This window comes from Penicillium crustosum (genome assembly GCF_028827405.1).
Source record: "Penicillium crustosum strain IBT 35664 chromosome Unknown utg000005l_segment0_segment0, whole genome shotgun sequence".
Classification (NCBI taxonomy): Eukaryota; Fungi; Ascomycota; class Eurotiomycetes; order Eurotiales; family Aspergillaceae; genus Penicillium; species Penicillium crustosum.
The window spans coordinates 2,873,791-2,893,347 of record NW_026623126.1 but is presented as its reverse complement, the minus strand read 5'-3'; the positions used below and the strand labels follow the sequence as shown (position 1 = coordinate 2,893,347).

At 45.5% G+C, this 19,557-nt stretch overlaps 7 protein-coding genes across 7 annotated transcripts; 4 read left to right on the top strand and 3 right to left on the bottom strand.

The window, feature by feature from the left end:
* Positions 1 to 627: 627 nt before the first annotated feature.
* hapE (CCAAT-binding factor complex subunit HapE) lies at positions 628 to 1,781 on the top strand (the record flags this gene model as incomplete). Its single annotated transcript, XM_056879486.1, has 5 exons — positions 628 to 712; positions 861 to 874; positions 975 to 1,031; positions 1,087 to 1,722; positions 1,779 to 1,781. The coding sequence occupies 5 exons, from the start codon at positions 628 to 630 to the stop codon at positions 1,779 to 1,781; spliced, it is 795 nt and encodes a 264-aa protein (XP_056724805.1).
* A 514-nt stretch (positions 1,782 to 2,295) lies between these two features.
* On the bottom strand, positions 2,296 to 5,064 carry N7487_011755 (Rab GTPase-binding exocyst subunit SEC15; the record flags this gene model as incomplete). Its single annotated transcript, XM_056879485.1, has 9 exons — positions 2,296 to 2,374; positions 2,434 to 2,684; positions 2,744 to 3,193; positions 3,247 to 3,382; positions 3,447 to 3,556; positions 3,608 to 3,709; positions 3,766 to 3,897; positions 3,964 to 4,956; positions 5,017 to 5,064. 9 exons carry the CDS (start codon positions 5,062 to 5,064, stop codon positions 2,296 to 2,298), a joined length of 2,301 nt encoding a protein of 766 aa, XP_056724804.1.
* Positions 5,065 to 6,000: 936 nt separating this feature from the next.
* Positions 6,001 to 8,888, top strand: N7487_011754 (putative meiosis protein MEI2; the record flags this gene model as incomplete). Its single annotated transcript, XM_056879484.1, has 14 exons — positions 6,001 to 6,134; positions 6,202 to 6,892; positions 6,950 to 7,381; positions 7,531 to 7,680; positions 7,735 to 7,770; positions 7,834 to 7,900; positions 7,953 to 7,971; positions 8,029 to 8,059; positions 8,136 to 8,153; positions 8,206 to 8,234; positions 8,292 to 8,335; positions 8,388 to 8,467; positions 8,524 to 8,626; positions 8,683 to 8,888. The coding sequence occupies 14 exons, from the start codon at positions 6,001 to 6,003 to the stop codon at positions 8,886 to 8,888; spliced, it is 2,040 nt and encodes a 679-aa protein (XP_056724803.1).
* Positions 8,889 to 9,763: 875 nt separating this feature from the next.
* On the top strand, positions 9,764 to 10,333 carry N7487_011753 (uncharacterized protein; the record flags this gene model as incomplete). Its single annotated transcript, XM_056879483.1, has 2 exons — positions 9,764 to 9,942; positions 10,000 to 10,333. The coding sequence occupies 2 exons, from the start codon at positions 9,764 to 9,766 to the stop codon at positions 10,331 to 10,333; spliced, it is 513 nt and encodes a 170-aa protein (XP_056724802.1).
* Positions 10,334 to 10,443: 110 nt separating this feature from the next.
* On the bottom strand, positions 10,444 to 13,434 carry las21 (mannose-ethanolamine phosphotransferase LAS21; the record flags this gene model as incomplete). Its single annotated transcript, XM_056879482.1, has 7 exons — positions 10,444 to 10,991; positions 11,077 to 12,069; positions 12,157 to 12,527; positions 12,583 to 12,710; positions 12,777 to 13,065; positions 13,130 to 13,174; positions 13,238 to 13,434. 7 exons carry the CDS (start codon positions 13,432 to 13,434, stop codon positions 10,444 to 10,446), a joined length of 2,571 nt encoding a protein of 856 aa, XP_056724801.1.
* Positions 13,435 to 13,995: 561 nt separating this feature from the next.
* Positions 13,996 to 14,490, bottom strand: N7487_011751 (DUF2423 domain-containing protein; the record flags this gene model as incomplete). The annotated part of the gene is made up of 3 exons (XM_056879481.1): positions 13,996 to 14,129; positions 14,213 to 14,248; positions 14,307 to 14,490. The coding sequence occupies 3 exons, from the start codon at positions 14,488 to 14,490 to the stop codon at positions 13,996 to 13,998; spliced, it is 354 nt and encodes a 117-aa protein (XP_056724800.1).
* A 2,687-nt stretch (positions 14,491 to 17,177) lies between these two features.
* Positions 17,178 to 19,126, top strand: N7487_011750 (uncharacterized protein; the record flags this gene model as incomplete). Its single annotated transcript, XM_056879480.1, has 6 exons — positions 17,178 to 17,319; positions 17,424 to 17,774; positions 17,831 to 18,147; positions 18,217 to 18,322; positions 18,381 to 18,606; positions 18,661 to 19,126. 6 exons carry the CDS (start codon positions 17,178 to 17,180, stop codon positions 19,124 to 19,126), a joined length of 1,608 nt encoding a protein of 535 aa, XP_056724799.1.
* Positions 19,127 to 19,557: the final 431 nt, after the last annotated feature.

The following is a 19,557-nucleotide window of genomic DNA, read 5'->3' as shown; positions in this document are numbered from 1 at the left end:
CAGTACCGGGTACAAACTAATCTGTTCTGTTAATGCGTAGACATTAAGTACCCAGTACTTATTTTTAAAGTACTGACTAAATGGTACTCATGTATTGAAAGTCGAAGCCCCAAGGGAATTCACCTATCAGAGGTATAGGTGGTTATAAAATCATACCTAGGTATACAACTATATGTTGTATACAATGCTTTATAACCCAACTATTTTAAATTAAACCTGATTATATTCAAGAGAAACCCTATATTACCATCTTAAAATAAACTCCCCAAATATCACATCCATATATTGTATACTTACATATGTACATGTAGGTAACTATAGTTAGGTATTATATACATCGAGCTCGGAGGGGTGGCCCCGGGGAAACGTCAGACAGCTCGACACCTTTAGCTTGGCAACGCGCCTCGACGAACCCAACAAGCTTCACATAGTTTCTGGCTGTGATACTCATCCGATAACCGTCTTTATACAGAGTCCATTTGTTCTTTGTTCTTTGTTCTTTGTTCTTATATCCGCCGACCCCGCCTTACCGTATCTCACACCCGGTCGCGTCGCATCCTCTCCATCCAGTGCACCATCCGCCTGACACACACCCAGAGGCCCATATAGCTCAACCCCGAAGCAAGCATGGAGCAATCCCCCCAAGGCTCTGCGCAGCAAAGCAGACAGCAGCCACAGCCGATTTATGATGTTAGAAATGGGGGTCATTATGGTAAGTTCCAAGGTTATCGTTGCGCCAAAGCTACGCGCCAAAACTACGCACCAGGGTCCATTACAGGGCCAAGCTGCTGGTCTTGTTGCTTCATTTTCGGTTACCCAATTGATTGAAAGGGAGACTAACAACGGTCATTTATCTATAGGTGCTAGCGCAGCGGTATGTCCATCGCGGTGAGCCACGCGGGCCTTATCTTCATTCCATGACGATCGCGCGAAATGTTCTGAGTATCAACTAATCAAGGTTGGGTAAAAAATAGCTCTCAGCGCAAGGTTATGCGCCAGTTGCCGAGTTGTATACTGGTACCTGGGCCAACGTAAGCTCATGAGATGACCAAGCACATGTCGAGCTCCGATACTCACCAGAACTAGGTAAACCAAGGCCTTCAAGGAACCGCGCGTGATATCTTGACGACCTACTGGCAGCATGTCATCAACCACCTGGAATCAGACAACCACGACTACAAGATCCACCAGTTACCATTGGCCCGTATCAAGAAGGTGATGAAGGCGGACCCGGAGGTCAAGATGATATCTGCAGAGGCACCCATCTTGTTTGCTAAGGGCTGTGATATTTTCATTACCGAGCTGACCATGCGCGCCTGGATTCACGCCGAGGATAACAAACGTCGTACCCTCCAGCGATCCGACATTGCCGCCGCGCTGTCCAAATCGGACATGTTTGACTTCCTCATTGATATAGTTCCCCGTGAGGAGGCAACTTCTCATGCAAAGCGGTCGAGTCAAGCTGCCGGTACCGCCCCGGGACCATCTGCTGCCCCGGGTCAGCTACCCCCTGCCCCTCATGGAGTTCAACCGCACCAGCACATGGGTCCTGCCGATTACGCTTCCCTTGGCCAGCACGGTATGCCTCAAGACCAGGAGTACCGCCCGCAACCTGCCATGTACCCCGGGGCCGTTCAATCAGACCCAACTGCGGCATACGGTCAGCCTCAATCCCAAATGTTTGAGGGGATGTATGCCTACCCGCATCTCCCTCCCCAGCAGGTACGTCGTTTCCGTATGCCTCGTCTTCAGCAGACAAACTAATTTTGATCGTCAAGTGAATGTCTCATCAGCACATGGTCCAGTCCGTCATTTTAATTTAGTTCATGCGCGTTTCAAGGCGAATTTTTGGTCTGTTTCCTTTTTTGTCTCTTACTGTTCTTATTTGATTCTTTTATTTTTTTCCCCACGCAAGGCAAGGTCAATGCTGTAGAAGTGGTGATTGACTTTCCGATCTTTCAGGAATCTTTTATATTAGTACAGGTTTTGATTAGCTAGAAAAGAGGAAACCACGTGTGACATTATGAAGATCGTGTGATTGACTTTCTTGATTGTAGTATCATGTACGTTTCTATATCCCGTACAGGTCTTGGAATAAGCCGAGCTTATAATCCAAGAGATAAGAGCCACCCTCCGACGGTCCGAAGTTGTTTCATATATGACCCATTTTACCAGTTCTGGATATGGCAAGACATGCTTCTAGCTGTATTTCTGTACTTACGCTCTCAATAGGTCCCAAGGGGGTACTTCATTGTTGTAGTTGAATATTTCATTACAAATAACACACTCATAGATTTATCCAGTCTTCTTGAAGCGTGATGAAAGCGTTGCAAACTTATCCACCTTGGTGGGAGCTTGAATACTGCGTGTGAGCCTATTCATAACTAGTTAGCAGGTAGTTCACGACAATGCGGTGTAGATTCCGAACTGTACTTTTCGAGCAAAATGGGCCCTTGCATGGCATCAACGCGTCCATATTTCTTGTTCCTCGTGGAAATGTCGTAAAACTCGTCTGCGCTGTCCGCTTGCATCAACTGCACGGTTTGTTGTAACTCGTCGAGGTTCTCGCGGAGAATTGGGACATTTAAGCTGTCCACGAATTCGGCGAGATATTCAACATCTTTTGCTAATGCTGCCACTCCGTTGGGATTGATTTTCTTAACATCTGGGGACAATGGTTGCGCCTGTATGGTCAGTCAGCAAGTCTCTGTTTCAACGGATTGGGGGTCCATAGAAAACTTACCAGAATCATGTTAGCAGCATGACTAAGGGCATCAAAATAGATGAGCTCCTTAATTTCCGTTGGCAGACCCAACAATGTGGAGTTCATGATGTTGGACAAGAATCGAGTCAAGGTTTGCATGTAATTGCTTGGCTCTGTGGGAGGTGTAGGGGACATCCACTCGTACTCGGCGGTCTCGATAAGGTCGTCGATTTTGGAATTGACGACCTCGAAGATACGCTTCTCGGCTGCCTTCTTGTTGCTTTTAAACTTCTCGGTAGCCTTCAACGCAATTGAGGTGCCGGTAGAGTTCTGTGATCGGGCTGCTGCCAATAGGAGTTCCAGCTCGCGGCAAGCTAACTCGAAGTGTTCCAAGTTAATAAGAATCTGAACAATTTGGCCTAGATATTGCGAGGAAAGGCGCTCCACTAAAGTATCACAGACTTTTTGTGAAAGAAGGTCATCCAGATCCTGCTAGGTTAGTTGTCAAGTCATGGATCTTGAGTGTGTTGGTCCAAACTCACATTCTTCAGTGTCTCATCAATGACATTTGTATTTGCGAACCCATCATTCGCGAAGAAATAGAACTGGTTCAGGAAATTCCGGATATCAATGCAACACAATGGATACATTCGGGAAAATGGTAATATGCATGGGAACCTAAGCCAAATGATCAGTTAGGTCCAAACAAGCACCAATCGGCCCAGGTTGATTCACAACTTACACCTGTTCCTCGCGAGGTTGTTCCGGGCTGTACCAGCTAACGTTGAGGACCTTGTCATGCTCCTCTTCGGTCTGTATGGGCATGGGCATATAATCATCCGTTGATACAATCTGGCAGTGTCAGCAGTTAAAAATATACTGATAGGGAGGAAACAGTCCTACCTCCTGGAAATCATCACTGAATCTCTTCTTCAAAAGTTCGGCATATTTGCCAAATAGGGTCAACAAGAAGTCATCAAAGACCCGCACTGGGAAGTTCCATGTCTGTTATATGGATATCAGCTATTTGAGGCGAATATAATAGAGTTGGGTCTACCCACGTTCATCGTCTGCATGAACAGAGCGATCAGATTCTTGATGTTGAGAATGCTTTCAGCGTTGTCAACTTCATGAAGTGCTTTCGATATCAACACTACAGCCGCTTGGCACATCGAATCCCACAGCTCGTCGATCTATTCAAAGGAATGGGTCAGATGATTCCTAGACGGGGCTAAAGGGAAGGGGATATGGTTACTTACATCGACGGATGACCTGAGATCAGGGGCTCTTTTCATGGTGGCCCGTTCAACAATGGCAAACCCGGCCATCTCTTCCAAGAGATTGTGCAGACTAGAGCCATCTTCATCAACAAGAGTGATAGAAGACGGAAGCAAGAGCTCCTTCTGTCTTCGGCGGGTGGTCGCGTATTCAATTCGGAATTTATCCATATGTCCCAAAGATTGATGGATATGCAAACACTCGAACAGTGGTGTGAAGTCAACTTGAAGATCTTCATTCTGGAGCAGGTCATACTCTTCGTCTTCATCAGACACCAATTCGATCGCCGAGTTCAAACTGAAATGCTCTAGATACGGGATTTTCTCCGCTCTTTGTTTTTGTCTTGTTTTCCGCTGGTCTGTGTGAAAGAGCGCTATTTCCCCGAGGTATTGAGACATTTCTCGGATGCGGTAAAGCCAGGTGTTGAGATCTGACATCACTGCTTCTGCGATAGCTCTCTGTGTCGCTGGAACTGAGCGTTGTATCATGACTGCAATCTTGTACTGCGTCACCCCCTTCAGATGGACATTTTGTAATTCTTCCAGTGCGCGCAACGCGGCGTAGTGGTTCTTCTTTGCCAAGAGGTCATGGACCTGGTTGGCTAGACGAAGCACCTCTAAACAATCCTGAATGGCGCGACTGGTCTCATCGATATTCTGCCGGTGGCCACGCGACTCCACCAGTGCTTTCTTCTGCTCGGCTAGGCGTTGGGTGCTGGTTTGAATAGATTGGTTCAAGTTCAGAATCTCTGCTGTCAAGCTCACAGTCCCCTCTCGAATCCGAAGCAGTGAATTGACAGATGAGACAAACTCCTGATGATTTGTGTTGCATATGCTTTCGATTTCGGACTCTTTGTCGCCCGCAAACCGGGACAGTGATTGCAGCAGTTGTGGAGTGCGGTTTCCAACGCTGTAATCTCTGATTGATGGAATGAGCTGATCCAGATAGTCTGTGTCAGAGGGTGAGATGATAATCTACGGATCAGAAGTCAGTTTTGTTTAGGTAGGCTCTCCAACGTGTATAGGCTGGCTCACTTGGTTTAAGACATGTGGCTCATTGAGCATTGGAGCCATGGGTGGCATAATGGCTCAGATTCATAGCCAGATGTAAGCGCAACAGCCTCAATACTTCAGACTTGTTAGGCTTGAAACCTTATCCAGGGTAGATGATAGCTTATAGGTACCTAGGCACTAGTTGACGTTCACAGGCGGTCAGATGTTCCATCTGCCACCACTGTACATGACCGCTTTTAGTATGCTAATCCTAATTTGTACTAGCGTAATCACTAGCGTAAACCTTGGCCAATATCAAATGCAAAGTAGATACATGGCGAGACTATCATCTATTCTTCCAAGATTGTTTTTCTCTAACCCCTTTTTTTTATACACAATGTCCTGATTTACTTGTTCTTTTGGCAAATTTTTATCACAACTTCATCAATATTTTAACCAGCTCTGAGACCATGAGAGCAACGCGCCTGATAATCACTGTTAATTATACAGTAAGACACTATGAGGTTGAAGGCATAAAGAACTCTACACCTAGCCCGCCTGGTGACTAGATATATGCTACGACACATTCAACAACATGCTCAACATCGCGCGCTCAACTGGTTAAACGTTCTTTATTATTACGGTTGGGTTAGGCCCCGAGGACTACCTAGGTCGGTATATACTACAACACGCGCTCAACAACACGCGCTCAACAGGTTGTGATTTGCCTCGTTTCGGCCCGTTCGAGAGAATGAATTGGTTTATCATTGTACATTAGAGTTGCCCCGTTGGCCGACTTAACGCGCGCGCTGGGCCAAGTGTGAGTCGGCCTTGAGACATAAAAGGGTTCCTCTATTCCCTCGCCAACGATTCTTTTATTTTTTTCTCTCGCAACTACTTCTCTTACCTATCTACATCGCGCCCCTTACTGAATAGGTCAAAAGAATTGCTACATTGTATGTGGACTTATCTTTTCAACACGGTTGTCGCTTATCCGCTCACTTTCTTATTACTTCAGGATTGAACATGGAGACGTCTTCCCCAACTCGAGGATCGCCATCGGAGCAGCTTGCTGCATTCAATCCGATGGGGTATGAACCTTTTGCTCATCGAGGGAACCCTGTTTCGTTCCCTGGAATGGAGACAATCCGTCCAACTGCGTAAGATAATTCTTGTTGTTTTATACATTGACGGCCAAAGCCCTAATAAGTTTAACGCGCGTTACAGTGATCCGTTTGCCGGTTGGTCCAATGAGGCAGGGCCTACGCGCGTTGCTTCGTCTCAAACCACTACTACAGGCTCTGCTTCTAGCTATGCTTACCCAGCGCCCGCTACCCTTGACCAGGCAAACACTCAGTACCAGTACTCGTCTGTTTCGCCTCGGCTGGCTCGAACAATTAACGCAACTCGCACTGTCATCGGACAATCCCAGGTCTCTTCTGCTTCACCTCATGTGTCTCCCACAAACCCTGGTCCTGGTGGAATGCCATACTCGCCCTCGCATGCCCAGGCATCTCGGTCGCTGGATTACATGACATGCTCACCTATTTCTTCGACTCATACTCAGGCGCGTCTGGGAGCATCCCAATATCTCATCTCTCCGGTTCAGAAAAGCATTGCCAATGCTCGGTACTCCCCATCGCGTGATATCACTTATGCATACAACCCAACCCCAGATTTCATATCTAGCTTGTTCGCAACCACCCAGGATTCCACGGTCAGAGATGCCGTTGCCGCTCCCAACGAATTGACCCATGTTTCCCGCGGTGACCAAGCTGGTCGCGCTACCAGTACAACCAACCTGTCTTTACAATCCCTCTCCGGTGGAACTCATGATGTTGCTGAAAAGCATCGAAGCTTTATCGTACACAATGTCCCTGTCGACACTACCCACCGCTCGATTGTTATGATGTTTCCCGTAAGTTACAATGCCAAGGTGCTGCTCATGGGATAGACCAAAGCTGACTCTATCAAGATTGACGAATATCCCTCCCTTGAGGATGTTTGTCTCAAGCAAGTTGAGACTCAAGGCGCGTTCTCGTTTTCGTTTAGTGACCTTCGAGAAGCCATCCGCGCGATGAAGAACATTCGCCAAACTCGTCCTGCATGGCACGTCATGCCTGCCAATTGCAAAGAGATTGCCAATTTTAAGGGAACTAGCGGGGCTAATTCCTCTTCCTCTGTTCATCAGGATGGTGCATTCCTGCTTTCTGTGTACACCATCCCAAATCAGTGGCTCCTGGAACCTATGGACGATGTTGTTCAACAGGTCGTCACTTCCCTTGGGACCCCGCGTTCTTGCAAGCTTCTTGAGAATGGAACTAACATGAGTCGATACCAAGTTGAATATTTCAACAAGTGTCACGCGGCTTATGCTTTTTCATGTCTCGGTGGGTTCAAGCTCGAGGTATATTTTTTTCTTTTTTTTTGTGTTCTTTGAAAGTGGAATGCTCACATTGGATTTGTACAGTGTCTTCGTTTCAATGTCTCTACTGATACACAGGAAGAGATTTCTGTTCTGCCTCATCTTCGAACCTCTAGCTTTGGTTCCCCCAGAGCCCCGTTACACCGTATCACCTCGTGTCCAAGGAGAACGAGGTCGATGACAAGGTCGACATTTCTCCGGCTTTTGAGGAGGGCCAAACAAGCGCAGAGCATGCTATTAACCTCGACCGAATCAGAGAAGGACTAGATGTTCGCAGCACTGTAAGTTTTCACCTATCAGCCGCAAGACCAATTTCTCACATTGTCTCGTTACAGGTCATGATCCGCAACATTCCCAACAAGATAACGTCGGTATGGTTATCTCCATCCTCTTATGAAAATCTTCAATGTGAATTCGATCTGATCATTCAATAGGACCAATTGAAGAGCATCCTTGACGAGTCCAGCTATGGGAAGTATGACTTCCTCTACCTGCGCATGGGTAAGTGCTGCTCCATGATGTATTCTCTTGTTCAGGCTAATTCGATTCACAGATTTTAACCATCGTTGCAAGTAAGTTCTGATTTCTCATTGTTGGCTTTCGATGTTACTTACCCTTTGTCCTTCTAGCGTTGGTTATGCGTTCATGAACTTCGGTGATGTGAGTGTTTTTGCTGGTCCTGCTTTCATCGGATTCCCCTTTCATCTGATATTTTTTTTACTAACATAATATACAGCCAATTGACATTGTGAATGTGAGTTATATCATGAGTCAGTGTGTGACATGTACTTACCGGTTTCCATTAGCTCGTGCACTCTCGACAGGGCAAGGCTTGGTATGTTCCTCCCTATCTCCCTCAGAAAAGACGTTCGCTGACTCGAGACAATTACAGGCCCGACTGTATTTCCGAGAAGAGAGCAGAGATTTCTTACGCCAGTTTGTCTCCCAGCCATGGCCAATTAGAATGATATCTAACCAGTTTCAATAGCACTCCAAGGGAAGGAGACTCTCGTGAACAAGTTCCGAAACAGTCACGTTATGACCCGCCCTCACGAAGAGCGACCCCGAGTGAGTTTTATCCTTTTATTTGTCCCCATTTGGGTACCGATACTGACTGAATATAGCTCTTCCATATCGATGGCCCCCGCACGGGCACTGAAGCAGCTTTCCCCGGTCCCAATGATGCCAGTAAGCTTCGTCGTTCAGTTGCTAGCACTACTCAGCAAGGTAAGAGTAAGATACCGTGCCCTCTAGTTTGTGGACATGTTCTGACCCTTTGACAGGGCTCTTTGCACCTCGAAACCGGCCTCCCACTACGCCTCGCACCAACCGTACGCGGCCCCAATCGCAGTCCTTTAGCCAGACTCCGCGGGGTCGAGGATCAATCCGCACTCCCCGGTATTCTGGTGGACGATCGGTGCAGCATGCCCCTAGCGAATTTTCTTCGATGCGGGCAGAGGACCATCAATTCATCTCCCCAAGAAATTAGGCCTTATGGGCTTACCTGCAATAAGATCAGTTCCTCTCGCTGATCTTGCCAATGTCACCGCATTCCCACATATGTGCTGACGCGCGAATCATTTTCGAAATGTTCAACCGAGCCTCCAGACCCCAGATCAGATGAAATCAAGCCGAAATACCAAAAAGGAAAAAAAAGAAATCTCCATCGGTCCCCCAAAACCAAAATCGAAAAAAAGATCGAAAATCGAAAATTCAACAGCAAGAGCAAGATGCTCAAGACCTACGGAATGAACGCCACACAGCCGTTAACAAGACTCTCAGCATGACCAGGCTCTCGGACAACCTCTAGGCTTTTCTTGAACTTCACGGCATTGTTCCTTCTTTCCTATTTGAAACCCCCGAAATCTCTGGATCCTTGGTTTCTGGGTTTCCAAGAGGCTCTTTCTACGTCTCTTTCTTCAATCTGGACCTTTCATTTCCCCCAAATATCCCTATCACACAGAGGGCATCAGAGGCATCTACTGTTTCTCAGAATAGCTCGCACAATCCTTGCTCGCTCTGCTGATGACACTTGCCTTTGTATTGCATGTTTCGAGGAGAAATTCAATTTTTTCATCTCGGGATTGTGCTAGTAATTGCTTTCATTGCGTTTTCCTGCGTTTTCTCTTTTTTTTGCTTTTTTTGCTTTTCAACGCGCGTCTGCGTTTGCTTTTGCTATTGCTTTTTCTTTGAAAATTCAGAAAATCCCAAAAAAATGGGGATGGAGTTAGTCCAATGAAATATTTTTCTTTACTACTTTTGAACGGATATGGGATGTAGTCGATATGTGGTAGTCGGGAGACTAAAACCGGAAAATCCACTTTTTTCATTCTTTTCCATCTACAACATACAACATACAACACAATGGACAAGGAAATCCTGGCAGTCCATTCAACGTTGCATCTAATTTTCCATCGCAATAAAAATCAGCATCGTCGAACCAAATGGTGGAAATGGCTATCCATCTTGAAACGTGCCACCTTGGATTTCGCCCGATCGGGGGTAAAATCCCACCTGGCCACCGTTATCCCCAGATGTTACATGTATGAGAAAAAAGGGGGGGAAATATATCAAGTAGAAACAAACTAACAGTTTTCTAGCGCTTTTTCAACTGTCGTTGCCGATAATCAGTTCTCTACACTGGGAATCGTGTTGCTAGCTACATTGGCGCGACTGTCCAAAATTACCGAGATCAGTCACCAGCTGAAGATGCAACCTGTGAGCCAGTCCAAGATTATTCCAGTGGCAAAGGAAGATCTTGGGGAACGTATTCGTCGGATTGACACTGTGCAACTTGCCCCAGTCAAGATTTCCAAGTCGGATTCCAAGGCCTCAAAGGTTTCCATGGAAAAACTAAAAGACGTTTCAAAACCAACGAAAAAGAAGAAGAAGAAGAAGAACGCCATCGATGATTTGTTCAGCGGTTTATTTTGAATCTCATACCCCTCTATGTACAGTGTTCTTTTGGTTTCAGGTTTTTGTGTTTGTGTGTTTTACGGATGGCAAGGGATGTCCAGATATGTATTTCCAAGCTAAAATATTGTTTATGAATAACGACGAGATCGAGAGAAAACAACCTCGCCTAATAAATTGACAGCAACATGATGGGCAGTGGCCCACGCCATACTGTAGAGATATTTGGGGGAGAAAACAGTCCAGATGAAAAGATGCGTCCGGAGGGCTGTACAAGCAGCCATAACCGAAACCAAGGACATAGCAACATGGAAGGTCAATAGTGTCGAGGGGTCTTGTTCTGCATCCTTCGGCCGGAGGCGATGGCTCTGTGAAGCCCACCAAATGGGTCCTGCCCAGTTGCTCGCAAAGGTGAGAACCCCTACTAGCACCACGCTGTAGCTGTCGATACCGTTATATCCACTAGCAAGGTCCACAGAGGAGATTGCATTGGAGCCACCAAACGCGAAGAAGGTCATATATTGGAAGATCAAGGTCGTGATTGTAACTTCGATCCCTGTGAGGTTCAGGGAAGAGAGAATGCCGGCTTGAATTCGGAAAAGTAGGAACAAGGGGACGTTAGTGGCACGGGACTGCGTCATTAAGAAGATGTGAAGAGCTTCATGGATTGTATCATGCGCTAAAAAAAAGAGAGAAAAAAAAAAAAAAAGCGGTTAGTAACGAGGCCAACCTCGAGAGGCAATCTAGAGCATGTGAGGGCTTACCTCGGGGAACTCTTGACCGTTTTCCAACGAGCCCTAGGAGGACAACGACAGCGAGTCCATAAAACACAAGCCTGGCATGCAAAACCAATGATAGACTGTAGGGCCATTCCGTCATTATTTGTGAGATGAACGTCCCATCGAGGAGTTCGGGGGATTCCGACGTCACAAAGTGCAATTTGAACGTAAAGGCCAACAGGGCAGGGGCCAAGGCACCGAGCTTCAATATTCCAGTGATCGGTATACTCCTGAGAAGATGGCGACCAGCATCCACGTACGTGAGGATAAGAAGGCCCCAGAAGATTTCTGGATGGCGTGTAAAGAAGGTGCGAGCAATATCAGGCTCGGCCGCGAATTTCTGTCCCGTTTGGTTCCATCGTCGCAAGAGTCGCTGGGTGATTGCGAGCACAAGAATGATGCATTTGTCAGACCAATATATTAATGATCCAAAGCGGCTGCGTAGGATCGGTTTTGCAGATAATTGCGATTGCGATTTGATATGCAGGTAGACAATCCATCCCGAACAGATCCAATACCAGAACTGTTGCTCTTCTTCCACATAGCTACTCGCAAACATCATCATCCCACAGGTGATGATCATGAGTATCAAAAACATCCCAGAAGATCCGTGACGTGCGCATTCCTTGTATGTAGCTGGAAGTACAAGCAGGCCTGCAACCCCCGTGATCAACAGGCCGAGAATGAGTCTAGAGACATCGTAGTTACTGGCAGTACGGCTCATGACATCCTGTGCAATCTTTAAGAACTGCAATAAAGCGGGACCAGCCGTAGTGTAGGGATCGTCTCTTTCGTCCCTGGCAGAGAGAAGTTGTTGGACTTGAGTCCAAGCACATTGAGCCCCCTCAATACCCGATAGAACCCCTGAAGCACAGGATGTGGTGGCATCGGGGCCAAACGTAGATCCAGGGAATGTAGTTGTCAGCGTGTTTAGCAGCTGTTCGGCATTTTGATATAATATTTGAAGTCTATGAGAACCTGTTTCCGAGTCAGTTCCTGATTTTTTTGGGTTTGATTTTGTTTTGTTGTTTCTCTCGTTTGTCCAACTAGGAACAGAGCACATACCATGATCCCACATCTCTAAAAGGTCTGGAATGAATACACCAAGACTGTTTAAAGGAATTGGGATACCAAGAAGTCCCGCCAAGGTTGGAGCAATGTCCGCTTGCTCAACCGTCCGGTAATACTGCATATCATCTGACGGTTCCACGGGGCTTTCTCTTCGGCCATCCAAGGCTTTAAACTTGGGTGACATGAAAAGCAACGCGGGGGATGTTTCCCCAGCAGAAGATCCGCCGTGGTTTCCAGCCTCATTCATGCCATGATCTCCGCACAACACGAACAATGTGGATTGAAGATGGTCTTGTTGCTGCATTGCAGTATAGATTTCAGTCACCACAGAGTCCATCTCATGCTGTTTCGGTATCATGAAAGGACTAGGAGTTGAAGATTAGAGAGCAGCTAAATAATAAGATAGAGAGCTGTGTTTACCTTTTCGGGCCAGCCTTATGTCCTATGTGATCCAGACCCAGGTAATGCATGATCAAAGCAGACCAGTCATCCTGAGCAATTTCGGTAGGAACGTGTCGAGTCACATTATGATCTACTTCCGTGAAGTCCTGCGAGAAGAATCTCAGTTTCCATACTAATACTGCAGATACACAAACACCTAAAGTACAACTGACCGACACAAAGAAGCTTGTAGTACCATCAGCTCGGTCAAACATCCCCGGGAAGAGCTTGAGCCAGGTATCGTCCCCATACATCACCAGCCGTCCTCCTGTGGCCTTTAATTGCGCCAACCAGGTGTCTTGGTATGCCAGTGTTGATGTGGTATCTGACTCTGCAATGTTGAGAATAACATCCAAGAAAGACGGGACTGAGCCGGTTGTAATGGCTTTTAATCGAGGCATTGTAACGGTTGGAGCGCTCGCATAGGCAGTGAATGGCAGTGCAGCGCCGGACCGGATCAAGCTGGTATCAAATCAGTTACTGATTTCAAACAATCAAATGTTGGAGCTTTTAAAGTGACCCTGACCTCTGTGTAAACAAGAAACCCGAGTCGTTCGAATATACAAAGTCGCTATATGTGAATACCCTTGTTAGTGACTGGGATATCTCGGAGGTGAATTGCTTCAAACCATACCTCCTTAGCGCATCGACCACCATAAAAATAACTTTATCAAAAACCGCAGGTGCTCTGGTATTCTCGCCTGTTTCATCAAAAGTCGCTAATCCAGGGATCAACGGTTTATAAGGGAAGAATCCTGAAGAGAAGGTGAGTATGCCCACGGGGACCAGCAAATTGGCAATGACTGTCGCCCAGCTGCTAAAGGCCACCATTTTGGCAACTTGACTTGGCGTGATAGCTCAGGACAACTTTTATGTCAAGAACCTCAAATCAACTGCACATGTCGAACTTGTCCGGGGGGCAATCCAGCGGCAGAATCATGTTTATGATCCACGCGCATCACCACACCGCCTTCTGGAGTACCCTTGTACTCCGGAGTACATATATCCATAGATGTAGATCTATATCGACAATTACTTCACGACTCAACCCCCTCGGTCCCCTCGGTTCATAAATTAAAGGTTAACAAATATTGGATGAAGGTATAAATTAGCTAATCAATCTTGACTAGGGTTGCTTGTCGGTGATTTGAAATTAGAGCAACCTATATCGACTCCCCCGGCCGCATTAGGGTCATTTTTTCTTCCCCACTGATCAAATTCCAAGTAATATCTCAAGCCTTTAATGAAAGGTATGGTATATCAGATGCAGACTATGGAACATATGTACGTGAATCGCAGGTGTAAATTGTAGACTCCCAAACGCCTTTTTTTCTTCTCCGCCACACCATCTCGTCAAATAATCCATGTATTGGCCTTCACTCGACACACGCTTCACTTCCTCTTGGGGCCCTTCTTGGCTGTAGATAGACGCTTTTGGAAGACAATCGAGTTGCGAGGCTTCTGGTTGCGCTTCTGTACACGTGCCTGCTTCTTCTTGGAGCTCTTAATTGTGTCGATATCCATCTCTGTATTAGGAAGAAGGTAAGCATTCTGTAGTTCAAGGCCGAAAAAAGAGTGCGATTCAAAAGTTGAATTGCCATAGACTAACCTTCGCTGTCACCAGTCTGGGCCTTGGCTGCTTCGGCTAAAGCAGAATATGAGGTTAGTCGGTATTCTTGGAAAAATGATGGTAGTATACATACCAGCCTCATCCTCGGCTAGGTCCATCTTTGATTTCACAGGGGCTTCCGGTCGTGGCTGTGATGCAAGCTCCTGTAGTTTGGCAGCGAGTCTCTCAGTTCTGGCATCGACCACTGGGCCAAAGACCTTCTGGCGCAGATTGGCTCTGTTGCGCTTGGAAACACTGGCTCGGACACTTTTCGCCATTTTATGAGGATAGAAATGGAAAATCAACAAAGATAAACAAGGTAAATAAGGGTATCAAGATTTGAGAATATGGCCAAGAACGTGAAAACCGATGAATTTGATGTCGGGGTGGGAAATAAAATGGTCAACTGATAACACAATCAACTTTTTTTTTTCCCCCCCCGATAGGGGAATTGCTACAGACACGGCACGTTTTGCTAGTAGCACGGCACATTAGGTAATATTCCCTTTACATAATCAATTTTGACCGAGATCGTTACCATACATTACCACAGCAACTACATTACTTACTACTGTAGCAACTACATTCTATCTACTACTGCTTCATTACTATAAGAACCCGACCATGAATCAATTCTCTCTAGTCAATCTTATTGTGCTTTTCATCTTATTTACATGCTTTTCACACTCTGCAGGAGCGGATTGTATGGCCAATTTCTCCACAATTTGAGCACTTCGAGGGTGCTTTCTTCTTAGTGACCTTTTGGTTTGATGTTTTGATGTTTTGATCTGATATGTTCTCTTGAGCTGATCTGCGAGTTGGTGGTGGTAATAGAGGATCTAGTATTGGCAGATACATAGATGACTCATTACTAAGGCCAATCCTCCAAAATTGATGGATATCGCTTAGTGGGATTGGTTGATGTTTTGTTAATAAACTAGCGATTCGGTGGGCACACGGAAGGCCCATTGTCCTAGTGAATATATTAGTGCAGTTTGATAAAGGTGCTTCGGGGGTAGCTCTCTTAGCTATAGCAGCTTGATTAGAGATCAAAGATATTGAATATCGTGATGTTCTCTTTATAATATTCGAATAGAGAAAGTGGGAGCAGAAATTTAGTCTCTTAATCTTATCTTCTGCAAGATCAGATTCAAGTCGCTGATACTGAGCCTGTAAAGCATTATTAATTCTCTCAAAAACATGAAGCATATCACCTGAAGATCCCCCTATATACTTTTTTAAAAAAGCGTGAGACCCCTCCACTCTTGATGTAGCCCAGTTACCAAGATGAAGATATTGCCCTACCCAAGCCCTAATAAACATCTCTTTATAGGTTAGCCAAGTACTTTGAATATATCTAAGAGCATTAGGGGCAATTTGATTAAACTGCGTTGTGAACTTAGCTAATTGAGCATTATATTCATCAATATTTGATGAATTAATTAGCTCTTTCCATGACTTGATAAAAGCCTCAAATTCCTCATTTGAAGAGAAATATTGCTTTGTCTTTGCCAGCACATTCTTATTAATATGCCAAATGCATAGTAGATGTGGGCTTCTAGGACAGATAGATTTAATTGCACCTAATAAAGCAAGATCTCTGTCAGTGCAAAGAACTGGAGAAAAGGGTAAGGGGTCAAGCCATGAAAAAAAAGTCTGTAAAGTCCACTTATAGCTTTCTTCCTGCTCATTTTGCATAAAGCAGAAAGCAATACTATAGGATGAATTCGATGGCGAGAGACTAATAATATGTAAAAGAGGCATCTTATACCGATTCGTCTTGTAAGTACAGTCTAATAAAAAGACCCTATTATATTGATTAGCATACTTAATTGATTCAGGGTGAGCGAACATAAAAAATTGAACATGACCTTCTATATCTTGTTTAAATGCATATTTCCATTGATTCTGAATTAATATCTGTTGAAGAAGTTCAAGAGGTAAGTGATTCCTAAGCTTTTTCTGTCTTATACTACCTCTTATATTATAAATATCTTTTGGTCTTATTAAGATATCAGGTTGATCCTTTCTTAATAGACTTATAATATGCTGCGGTCGAGATCCAATATCTGATAGATGTTCAATAGTTTGATTTTGATCTTTAGTAAGCTGTGGACGCCTTGCCATAGGATGCCCTATCATATTATTAGTAGCTGCATGATTATGATTAGGATTTCTTACCTGGATTTCCCATTGATTAGTATCAACAAGCTTCTTTGCATAAAGGCGGAATGGGCAGTTCATCCGTCTAGTACTTGTCTTCCGGCGTTTTGCCCCTTCTGGGGCATCAATATGATCATGGTATATACCGCCTCTATCACAACCAAGACAAATATTCCTCTCCTTAGCGGAGTTGATGATAGTGATAGCATAACCATGAGATAGGGCATGCTGTCGTATCGAAGTAAGGAGTTGCTCTCTAGTCTCAAAGACTTGCTCAATTGGTGGCTCCATGATTAGGTGAAATCAAGTATCAATTGGATGAAGTAAGATCAATTGGATGAAGTAAGATCAATTGGATGAAGTAAGATCAATGAGAAGATAGAGTGGTTCTTATAGCAGAAGTAGATAGAATGTAGTTGCTACAGTAGTAAGTAATGTAGTTGCTGTGGTAATGTATGGTAACGATCTCGGTCAAAATTGATTATGTAAAGGGAATATTACCTAATGTGCCGTGCTACTAGCAAAACGTGCCGTGTCTGTAGCAATTCCCCCCGATAGGCTCGTCTTATGTCATCCGGAGACCGCACTTCCCAAGGTTCACCCTCCGAGGTCTTGTCGATTTGACCTCACCCTTTTGTGTCTGGGGTTTGTGGCCTTTCCCTTACATTTCACTCCAGCCAAGAGATGTATCGATGCAGAGCCCTTACAATTGGCCTGGCTGAATCGGACCCTTGTCTATCGAGGAACCCTGAACCAAGTCCACCTTGATTGCTTTTGCACTTCTCTTATCTGTGAAGCAGTCATGTCGACCATGTCGTCTGAGGTTGCAACACTGACAGCCTTCATCAAGCCCCTCACAAATCCACAACTAAAAGACTTGTTGAGGTATGAGGGTCTCCAGGTATCTGGGTTGAAGGCAACCCTACAGTTCCGCATTATTCAAAGTTCGTCAATTCTCCCAGACTCTTGTTATGACTTGTTCATTCTACGTTCTGCATGTTTTCCAATCTTTTCCTCAACCTTTTTGTGTCACTTCCCATTCTTACAGAAATCCGGACATTGACCAGCGAAATAGGAATCGAGTCCCTTGCGGAGTCTGACCCTGTCAGTTTCGATGCTCTGGCCAGGCGCATCCGCGCTACTGCTTTCCCAAACACTGTGCCATATCAATCACCCACTAGGCCACAATACCAGCCATCGCCTGTCTCTCAATCTCCTGCACAGGCTCGATCTGCACCGCTTGGGGTTTCCATGTCACCTCACCCATACTCCTCTGGTGGGAGTGCTCCTCTCATGAAACCTCCTGCGGCCGCTCATAAATCTCCAGGTCCTTTGATTTTCAAAGAAAGTCCTTTTTACACAATCCTAGAGCCTTTGACGGCAGTCGTGGAATGTAAAGGTATGTTATTATATTCTTTTGGAGCCTGTTGAACATCTATGTCTAATTTCATCCAGTTCGCGAACAAACACGGGATAGTGTTGAACTGAAGGTCATGCTATCTCAGCAAATTGCCTATAAGCTGCAAACAGACTCGAATCTTCGAGTGATGGTTTATTGCGCCGGTGATTCAGGCCTCACACAATACACCAAGTCGGACATCGCATTTCCACACCAGGTGGAGCTGAAAGTAAACCTCGACGAAGTCAAAGCCAACCTCAGAGGTCTGAAAAATAGGCCAGGGACTACACAACCTGCAGATGTCACCAATTGGATCCGCAAAAAACCTAATTATCCAAATAATATTGTCATGACTTACGCATTGACGCAAAAGGTTGATCCCATTCCGTTTCTACTCTACCGAGTAGATGTTAGACCGATTGACTAACTTGTTCTTGCACAGAAATTCTTTGTGCTTGCTAACCTCGTAAAACAGCATCCGACTGATGATCTTATCTCGCAGTTGAAGACACGGAAACTCATCTCGAAAGAGCAAGTATTACGCGAAAGTAAGAGCCCCTTCTGTTTCCCTTCCTTGAGTTATACCGTGCTTATCTAGATCTACAGTGCAAAATCGTGCGAATGACACCGACATTGTCGCGACATCAAGTGTCATGTCACTCAAATGCCCTCTATCTACCCTTCGCATACAGGTGCCTTGCCGCTCTATTGTTTGCACACATAACCAATGCTTCGATGCATCGTCATTCCTTGAATTGCAAAAGCAAGCTCCAACTTGGACGTGCCCTGTGTGTTCCAAATCTACTAGCTTTGAGTCTCTGCAAGTTGACCAGTAAGTTTCACATGCCCTTGACATATCTGTTGATTTTTCTGACTGATTGCATAGGTACGTTGATGACATTCTTCAGTCAACGTCACCAGACATTGATCAAGTCACCGTTGAACCCGACGGTGTATGGTCAAGCCCCACTGACCCCGACGCGACAAAATTGGGAGGGATGACTCCCGCGTCAGATGACGATGACGACTTGATCGAGATCAGCGAACCAGGGATGCCCGTTGTAAAACAGGAGCCGGGACACCTAAACGTCACTCTAGAGCGAACACCTGCGCAGTCCCAGTCTCAATCACGAGAGACATCAACCCCGTCCTCCGCAATGCGCATGTCCAGCAAAAAGCGACCTATTGCTCAGGTCATCGACCTGACTGAAAGCGGTGACGAAGATGAAGAGTCTCCTGCTCCACCTCCTAAAAGACTAGCTTCAAGTCTACCATCCCGAGCATTTTCTCGTCAGGAGTACCATATCCCGCCTGCCAGCAGCCCTCTGAATGGCGGGTCGTACCCACCGTGAATTCGGAAGGGGGAGGGGGAAGTTATTCTATTCAAGCTTGTGTCAAGCTGAGGGCCAAAAAAAAAAGAAGAAAAAAACATCGGTCGTTTCTCTTTCTGGTGCATACATATTTCCCATGGAGTTTCTGGCGGGGGGAGTCTTCAAGATATCACAAGTGGCTATGTATCTAAGAGGGATTGTATCATTCTAGTTTTGACCAGTCAATTAGCCTGGAAATATATTGACTATGACTCTTATTTTTAAATAAGATACAATACATAGAATATTTTATATCTTCTTGTATATAGATCAAGAGGCCAATATCAGGTGGATTTCGGCCTGGGGAGTTAGCTTAGAATCCCCAACTCCCCCAATTCCCGCGACTCCCCCAACTACCCCCATCTCCTCCATTTTCAACTCCTGCCCATCAACACGCCCTCATTTCGTATATC